Genomic DNA, 9,993 nt, shown 5'->3' with positions numbered 1-9,993 from the left:
ATGTCGTTTTCTATATGTTCTCTGACATTTATCCTAACGATATGAGGCGGTCTTTGTGGAAAAAAGCTTGTTTAGTGGACTAACTTTGCACTTGAAGGTTGCCCGTTCACTTACGTTTTAACAGGTCTGACACTACTAATGCGCCCCGGCTGTATCTAGGCTAACGACATGCTAAATATTATTTCTATGTGACTTGAAACAAATTTAGGACGATAGGAGACGGGTTGAAATAAACCGAAATTTCCCTTTAATTGAAGCCGTTTTTCAACCACACTCATGCCATAGAACCACAGCAACACACACCTCAAAGATTTTCAGATGGGTTTAAACACCTGAACTGTAAATTCAATAGTGCATATTTGACCATTTCTTCTATGAAATTTTAGGGGCCAATCAGCCTGTAGTGAAGTCCAGTGGTTAAGTCAGAATGACAGCAAATGACATGTTTGCATTCTGCAGCAGGTGACCCATCCCTGTCGAGCACCATGTTTCCGTCCTCATAGTGTGATAGTGCTTGCTGTGTGTGCTTTTAAGGAGCTACAAATTAGATTCAGCCACAAAATAAACCTGAAAAGCTGCAAATCAGAACAGAAGTACAGAGAGTTGTTAAATAGAGATGATACACCGTCTCATCTAGTTGCATTGGTGTGAACCAGCAGGTTTTTAAAACGTTGCAGAACAGCACATTGCAAGTGGTTGTCTGTTTCAACTCATCTTATTGTGAATCTTTGGTCCGAAATAAAGAAACGGGCACTTAAACAGAGCATTTCAGACAGAGAGTGAATACAGATATTCATGCACAGACAATATGTGGAAAATAAAGTGTTTTTTGATCATTAAAGCAGGTAAACATTTTGTAGTAGAAGTCTTCTTTAACTGCTGTATATATTAAAGTATGAACCTGAAAGGCAGGTATAGTCATAGTGTAAATATTCCCTACAAAAAAAGATAAAGGACTTCTCATCACATAAACGCTTTTAACTGGTATACAGTTATTGTAGCCAAAAACATGCAGAGGATGAAGAGGTGAAGATGAAGATTTGACTCAAGCATCATAGCAGGACCTGATCTGGCATTTATTGCTGATGTATTATTCTTGAGGAAAAAGATTCAGGCTATAAGACCAAGGATCACAAAGCAGCGTCTTATTAGCTGACAGGAGAAGAAGAACTTAAAGTAGAAAGAGCCCAAAGGGTCTCGCTAGCTGAGGAGAATGAATCCATCAAATTCAGTGCTGAGCAAAATATTAGAGCAGAATTAAAGCAGCTGTCAAACCCCCAGCCAGCTGCTTTTATTTGTCAGTGTGCTTTGGCCTTGAGAGTCTTCCATTACAAATATCCATCTATTTATTGTGTTTTCTTTTACAAATGATTCTCAAGGCTTTAGCCCATCACTCACACATTAAAGAATGACTCCCATTTTCCCTTGGAGGCATCTCTTAGAAATATCTCAACAAAAAGATGCTCCTGTCTTGACAGCAGATTTTATTGATGTGGATGCAGACTTCAATAAATGGCAGACAAAATTTGAATAATGGCGTACAGAAGATTGAAAAGCCTTTGTGTTTGCATACCTTTTTGTTTCCCCTCCACTTTTAAAACACACAGATGCTCATGCTGCCCCCCCGTGCACATCCTCACAGCGGAAATGGACACTTGTAGTCTTCCTTAAAGATATTTATTGCTCCAGAATCACATTAACGTGCACCAGGGAGCAGAGCAAAAAGGTCATGAAGTCTTCCAGCTCATTTTCTGCATCTCTGCCTCAAGATCAGCCATCACTCAGCTTGTTAACCTTCTGGTGCTCTGCAACCTTTGTCCTTGCAGTCCGGCTGTATTGGTTTTACTCAAACCAAGACCACACGTGCATGAAAGGTAGTGAAAAGGTAAAGGTAGTGGTTTACACAGATCCAGAAGTATTAATTAAATCAGAAGCTAACAAGGTACTTGTTTCAAATAACCTTGACAGCATTGAAGACGGGAAATGTTAAATTATTGTAGCAGAGGCTTAAAACTGTCGTACAACTATCGTACACGAATCATAAGCATGTGAACAAATAGGCGTCAATTTAAAAAAAAACATGTATTGAAATGATTTTGACACGTCTACAAATCTACCCACATCAGTTTTTTTTAAGAGCAAGGTGACATCAGCCTGGTAAGACCATCCTGATGACATGAGCTTAACATTCAGTTTTGGTCTCTGTATGAGTCGGAGGTCAATGCTTCCCCTAACCCTTTCAGTGGGTGGGGGTACTCGCCTTGACAGACATCTTCAGTCAATCTTTGCCACAAAACACTAGATGATATCATCTTTATCACCAACGGAGCCAGGTGATAAATCAAGCTTTTGCCAAATCCAGTTGAAAGAATGGACGGAAATGTCTTTCCTTTGAGAAACTCCGTGAGTGCAAACTCTCTTTTTGTTCAATTATTGCTATTCAACATATTCCTACAGAACGGTTCATATGATATCCTACGAAAAATGCATGCGCAGTGCTCGACAGTTGATATCCTACGAAAAATGCATGCGCAGTGCTCGACAGTGCGAGCGTTTCACTTGCATTTGCAACTAAAAATAGGTGTGTGCGAACTGTAAAAAATATTTAGGGGCACGAGCGCATAAAAAAATCAGCCGAAGCAGCCTATATTTTTGTCAATAAAAAAATATGATAATCTAACCGCAAATGTTGGAGGAACTCCAGCCGCCTTCCCTGTTCCCTCTTCCCCGTGTGACACGGTTCTGGGCAGTTTTCCAAGCCACTGTCGGCACAATGAATATAAGTCCCACTGTCGGCAGCGTGGAATTAAGTCAAAGTGTGGCGGAGACGGACTGGGTTAAGGGACGGACCTCCGGGGGAAGCCTGCTCCGTTCTCCCCGCAGTTAGGGACCGTTCTCCACGGCCAGGCTATCGGCTGGGTGGGAATAAGTCAAAGTGTGGCAAAGAAGAGGGACCGGGAAAAGCGGCGGACCTATGGGGAAGCCTGCTCCGTTCTCCCCGCAGTTAGGGACCGTTCGCCACGGTACCGCTGCTGGGCAGGGTGGAAATAAGTCCTGCAGAGTTTCAGAGGACCTGGAGAATGTTTTAGGATAGTAATAACATTATATAGGATAATCATATTGCAAAGATAATATATATAAGATAATAACATTAAAGACAAAATTAAATTGCAATACTTTTTCAAAACTTGATGATTTTACCTTTCTGTTCTCTTATTACGGAAATCACATTATTTGATCAATTTACATTGTGCCCCTAAAGTTCTTTGTGCGCTCCTTACTTTTTCAACTTAGGAGCACATGTGCTCCTTGGGAAAAAAGTTAGCGTCAAGCCCTGACGCACAATGTCGCACTAATGATGGTAAATCTTTAATGGACAGTTACGTAATTCTGATCAGAGATAGAAACAGAATGTTGAGCTCACGTCATCAGGATGGTCTTACCTGGCTAATGTGCAAAGCTATGTTGTATGAAAGGGGATATGAGTCCATAAATCCCGTCAAGTTGACTATGGCATATCTCAAGCACGACTGGCTGAAAAGAGGTCACGTAAGAGATGTGTAAAAACAGACATGGACCCGTAACTTGCTATCCTGATCATGTCAGGAAATTAGACAGTAAAGGCAAAAACACACCGGCAATGAACGCCATGCGTCAAAAAATATGCCCCTAGTATTTTCAATATACAACCCGACACCTGTGGTGGCAAGACATGCATTGGCACTCCTGGATGTACTATATCCAGCCTCGCCGCCCCAGGTATTAGATGCATTTTCCCCCCACTCCCTCTCTGTTTGTACATACCAGCTCCCGTACCAGCTCCTTTTCTCTGCTCCTCTGGCAGCTCGACTCCTCTCCTCACCATGGATGCATGAAGACAACTCTGTAGTTGTTGCTGTCTCATGTGTGAAAAAGAATGGATGACAAGAGACTTGTTGTTGAGGTTGAGAAATATCTGGAGCTAAAAGCCCACAATCCCGTCATTGTAAAGACAATGGCCAAAAAAATATTGCCTGGTGAGTCATAGGTCTGGAGATCGGCACTTCAGGTGAGAAATGAAGTGTAATTAGAGGCTACACACATGATTTTAAGCTGCAGAGGTAGAAGAGGTACAGATCTTTCCGAAAGTGTAGTAATAACTTTGGTTGTCTCAAGCTTAAGGATAAAACAAAGTACTTATTGGAAGGGTCACAAAATGGTAGAATTATCATGCTTTACGGCACTTTTGGCATTACTGACCATACATCATACAGAGGGCAAAATCGTCACACAAATACAATAATTATCATACGTCTGGCAACGCTGATTCTCAAAGTTAGAACTAGTCGTCAACAAACAAGAAAGATAATTTTGTTTTTGTTTATATGTTAAACATTTACTGAGAATTACAGAACGATGACTCAGATTGCACAAGAAAGTTCTAATCAAGGTGCTGGTGAAACAGATTTCCCAGCTGCTGTTCTTTCTAATGTCTTAAATTGCAATTTTGTGCTCTTTCTCCCCTAAACACACTCTTGATTTAATTGAAGCCTGTTGGGGCTCCGGGTTTTGTAAGGTAATCGTTAGCATTGTCCATTACACTGACTGTGTGCCTCTGCCTGTAATTGGTACATAAAATATACTGGAAGGTTAAATTAGACCAAGCAGCAGTTAAAAGCCCCATGTGCACTCCCAAACACACACCAGCACGAACACAAAACTCAGACTTCTCATCAGCTCCTACTCTGCATCTAATTGCAGAAATCGATTGTAGCTGCTGTTCATGCAGGACTCAAAAAGCTACAGTGCACTGCGCTTAAACTTAATGAGGAAGCAGCCTGAAGCTAATTCATGCAAATGAAGAAATATGAATTACTTTGCGAGAGTACCAATGATTTTCAGCCAATTTACCTCAAATGCATGAAATGATCATGTCACGCCTCATGCGTCTCTATTTTTAGAGTAAAAAGTGCCACATTTTGAAGTTAGTGGCTGTACGCACAGCAGTGAGTGAGCGCTAGGCTTCCTGCCTGCTGCTGAAATGAAGGGAAAAGTTGTTCCAAACTTTATTCTAAACATAGACATCATATCGTGCTCAGAGTACAAGGATATCACTTCTTTTTTCCCCTTCCCTCTTGAGTTTCCAAAGTCTCTCACTGAACTGAGCAAAGTTGTTTCTACAGTACAGTTTGCAGGTTTGAGGTTAGAGGAGGGAGCTGAGCCAGAAGGTGAGGCTTTCGATTTACTGGTCCATCTACATCCCAACCCTCACCTATGGTCATGAGCTCTGGGTAGTGACCGAAAGAATGAGATCGTGGATACAAGCGGACGAGATGAGTTTCCTCCATGGGGTATCTGGGCTCAGCCTTAGAGATAGGGTGAGGAGCACAGACATCCGGAGGGAGCTCGGAGTAGAGCTGCTGCTCCTTCACGTCGAAAGGGGTCAGTTGAGGTGGTTCGGGCATCTGATCAGGATCCTCCTGGGTGCCTCTTGTTAGAGGTGTTCCAGGCCTGTCCCACTGGTAGGAGGCCCCGGGGCAGACCCAGAACACACTGGAGGGAATACATATCTCATCTGGCCTGGGAACGCCTTGAGGTCCTCCAGGAGGAGCTGGAAAGCATTGCTGTAACAGAAGTGAAAAGCTGCCAAAAAAGCTAAGCGCCTTCCCTAAAATTTCAAATCACTCCTTTAAGGGTTTGTTTAAAGCCCAGTACAGACCAATAATTTGCAACATGATGAAACCGTTTTAGAACATTGCAGAGATAAGTTACAGTGGTGTAACTGAGGTTGACTCTGATAGTGTCACCTGCAACCCAGCTGGTGAAATCGCCGGCAACTGGTTTTATGGTGCGTTCGTTTTGTACTCGGAGGTTGGAAGTCGGAAGTTGGAAGTGGGAATGACGTCACCTGCGAGTTGACAACAGTTTTTGCATTCTAGTTGACAGCAGTGGACAAGCCAGAAAAAAACATGGACGCCCGCAAGAAAGCCTTTGTTGCCCTTGCACTTTCGGAGTATAGACAGCTTCAAAACCATCATGCACTCCAACTGATGAACGCCGCAGATGAGGCTGACCTAATGTGAATTGAATTCGTAAATCGGGGTTGATGCAGTTGCTCCGAGTTTCCGAGTTGGAAATCCGATCTCAGGGTGCATTCGAGTTTAAACTTCGGACTGGGAACTGGGAATTTCCGACCTCTGAGTACAAAGCGAACGCACCATTACAACGTAAGGTGCATCACCTGTTTCAACAGCCAATCGTCTTGTAGTGAAGTCTGCTGGTTGAGTCAAAATGGCCGGTGCTCTGTTCCCGCCAAGCCCCCTGTTTCCGTCTTCACGGTGCCTTACGGTATTCAGCCACTAAATAAATCTGAAAAGCAGAGAGTTGTTGCATAGAGATGATACACTGTCTCATGTAGTTGCATTGTTGTGAAACAGCAGAACGTTGCAGAATGGCGCATTGCAAGTAGTCGCCTGTTTCAACTCGTCTCATTGTTTATCTTTAGATTGATCTGGGCGTAAAAGGCTAACCCTAACTCACGAGCTCAGAAATGTACTAGTTGAGAACATTATCAGCGCTGATCTTCAAAAGAATGACCAAAAAATTAAGTCTAAACCAGTCACCACTACAGAAATAAATCACATCCACATGGGGCTTAACACTGTCTCCTGTTTTTCTCTTTCCTGTGTAGTATGGCATCAAGAAGAAGGAGGAGAAAGAGGCCGAGGCAGCGGCTGCTATGGAGCAGGCCTCCGAGGGCAGCCTCACCCGTCCAAAGAAGGCGGTTCCCACCGGCTGCGGCGACGAGGAGGAAGAGGAGAGCATCGTGGACACGGTCATGAAATTCATCCCGACCCCGCTCATGGATATGTTCAATAAAAAGTAACAGTGTTTTGGGTGAAATATGATTAACTTCATCTAACCAAGACTACTGCCGTACCGCCCTGCCCTGCCCAAACCTGCAGTCACACTTTTCTCCACCCTCCCACTCCTTCAACACAACTTCTAAGTGTCCTGGAGTTGAGCAACGTGCCATGACTTTGCCCTTGGTTTAAAATATCTGATGGTGATACGTACTTCTTAATCTCTCATACAGAGCATCTTCCTTGATATCTATCTCTATTTTCAAAGTATGTAACACCTACACAGATCTTTACTTCAAGGCAAGTCTTATGCCATGTTTTCAAAATGTCAGGCACTTAGAATAAGATCAGATATCACCCATCATCCACCCTTTTTGTTTGTAAATAGCCTCGGGTTATAAAAAAGAGAACTATATATGAGTGAAATATGACATATAACAAGATGACTAAGAGTATAAGCCATATTTTTAACTTTTAAGAAATTATCCAAATCATATCAAAATTTGATTAAATTTTCCTGTTCTGTTCTTGCTAATATTTGATACATACAGTGTATATAAATACTTACATTTTTATTAGTTCTCCGTTGTGAGGATTCACCCCTGTTCACCCTGTCTTTCATGTTCTCATTGGTTTATTGTGAATGTGTAATATGAGCACTGGTACAGTGGAAACAACTCCTGTAAGACCAGAAAGTGAAGGAAATTCATTTGAAATGAGAATTTTCTTTGTTTTGTTTTGTTTGGTTTCCTTTTTTAAAGCATGCAGTAAACTTTTGTGAAGTGAAGTACACACATGGAAACCATTTCATTTGATACGATGAAGCGAAATACATTGATATTTGAGGCAATAACTGGTTTTCCATTTTTATTTGATTGACATCTCGTCCACCATGTGCATTAGGCGACAACTGACTTTGTGTCTGAAATGTTCTTCCATGGGGAAAACTATAAACGTTCTCCATACATGAAGTTTGTCTCAAAGCAGTTAGGTGAAATTCTTACTCTAAATTTACTTGCTCTACATGTTTGTGGTTTGAACATTCAGTTTTAATGTCCTGTGGCAGGTGTCGCTCGCTCTGCTTCTGCAGTAGGACGTGTAAATCTTAGACCAGGCTAGTTATTTTTATGTTGACATCTCCATCAAATTTTTTGTAGAAAAAAATAAACTTCACAAACGCAACTATGTTGTGAACACACTATATGTGAACAGACAGTGACAATAGTGCAATATATTGTTCGAAATGAAGTTGTCCTGTGTCCGTTGGTTAAACTGATGGGAGTGAAGTCCCAAATCAGCAATAACAGACAATCTTCATTGTTGTGTGTTTAAATTTACTCCTTAATGTGTTAGTCGACATTAAAGGCACGGATGTGTCTGCATAGTGACAGTAAAGCCTTTGTAGGTCAGACATGTTTCATCAAAAAAGAGAAAAGGGGGGACGGTGGGACGATTTGTTTTGTGTCGTAAAAAATGTTCAGTCACATGATACATAATCATGAGCACATGCAGGATTTGTGTTTGAAATGACAAAACTAAAAGGCAAATCAAACTGCAGGTTTTAAAAGGCAGACTTTAACAATACATGAAGAAAAAGGTCCACACGTGTTTAGATATCTTTGAAAACAGATGACTTTCTTGCACCTTTTGTGTTTACAAAATGTCTCTGTCCACACTGAAATGACCTCAGTCGCTCGCCAAGTCCATTCCACAAGCTCTCCTTCCTTTTTAATCTAATAAACTGGCAAAATATAAAAAAGGAAATTTTATTACACCCTTATTAAACAGAAAAATACAACTATACACCTTCTAAATTCAAGTTTCTCTTTTTTACTGAATTAACGTTAATTACCTTGTTGACTCATTGTAAAACACCTTAACGCAACAGAAACAATATAAAACTCTGTGTTTCTGTTGTTCCAACAATCACCAATTTGGTTTTGATGGAAAATTCTAATTATTCATGGACTTAGATGTGAAATTATGCTGGCTCTACATGCTGCAGACCACAAAATTAGCAAAATAAAATGACAAACCCTCCATTTTACACGTCCACACGAATCCAAAGTGATGGAGTTTTGAAAATCTGCACCTTAGAAGGCATTTTCCAAAACCTTAGTGACCTAAAACTCAAAAGAAAATTTCCGTCTTCAAAAATATCCATATACGTGTACAGAGGACCTACAAAGCCCGGAGTGAAATCTCCATGACCAATACAACAGAAAATGTTTACCTGCTCTAGAGTCCAGTCTGTCCTGCTGGTAAATGTAATGGCACAAACATAAAGGGGGTCATATGAGGATAAAATGACATTTTTCTCCATATGCCTTGTTTTTTTATTTCTCCGTCATTCCACAGTGTCTTGTTAAAACATTCCAGATATTTCAGACATTCCACCAGACTTGTGCTGGTAACACACAAACTTAGATATTTACAGCCGGCCTCAGCCGATGCCTTCGTTAGCCTACAACTACACCATGGTGAAACTTCAATTTGATGTTGTTATAACCTGAAAATAGACACTAGAATGAATCGAATATACATATGAAGATTAGTGACTTGAACAAGTAGGCTAAAAGTTACATTAGCTGCCATGTACAGAAAAAAAAAATCCCACATGAAGTTTACGGGAAAGCATAAATGTGCTTTTAGCAGAAATCAGTTGAATCTTGTGATACAATTTTGTTAGAAAACATTTTTGTGATTCACATGAGCACAGTAGCTGTAGGCGTGATTAAGGTTTCTAAAACCAGCTTTTTCGCCACGTTGCCACTGTTTTTATTGAGCTAGCTGAACATGAAATAAGGCTAATTCCGAACTTGTGCATTCCTGTGGCATTGACGAGGGAAATTTAGCTTTTTTGGCTTTGTGAGCTCTGTAATCATGTTGAACATATATATATTAAAAAAACATACAACGGCACAGTGTGGCCTCCTGTAGAGCACATTTATTGAGCTTTCTGTGATTTTATTGTACTTGTAAACTGCCTTTGCTAGCCGTTCATGTGTTAGCAAATTGTTAGCAACTGATTGTTGTTTACAGTTAGCATCCACAACACTCCCATCCATTAACAGAGCAGTTATCCAATCAAACCAAAGAATAGTGCTGGTAGTAGTAGGTTTAGTCAAGAGTTTTCATTCTATTTATTTAG

At 41.0% G+C, this 9,993-nt stretch overlaps 1 protein-coding gene across 1 annotated transcript in view; it reads left to right on the top strand.

The window, feature by feature from the left end:
• LOC126388632 (complexin-1-like) overlaps nt 1-8,024 on the top strand; it is a 91,922-nt gene extending 83,898 nt beyond the window's left edge. The window contains exon 4 of the mRNA XM_050041847.1: nt 6,671-8,024. Coding sequence (XP_049897804.1) covers nt 6,671-6,865 — 195 coding nt within the window. The 3' untranslated portion in view covers nt 6,866-8,024. The remainder of the gene's footprint in view (nt 1-6,670) is intronic.
• Nucleotides 8,025-9,993: the final 1,969 nt, after the last annotated feature.

This window comes from Epinephelus moara, chromosome 4, assembly GCF_006386435.1.
Source record: "Epinephelus moara isolate mb chromosome 4, YSFRI_EMoa_1.0, whole genome shotgun sequence".
Lineage (NCBI taxonomy): Eukaryota > Metazoa > Chordata > Actinopteri > Perciformes > Serranidae > Epinephelus > Epinephelus moara.
Note: the sequence above shows the minus strand (reverse complement) of the source record. Positions and strands in the feature narration are given on the sequence as shown.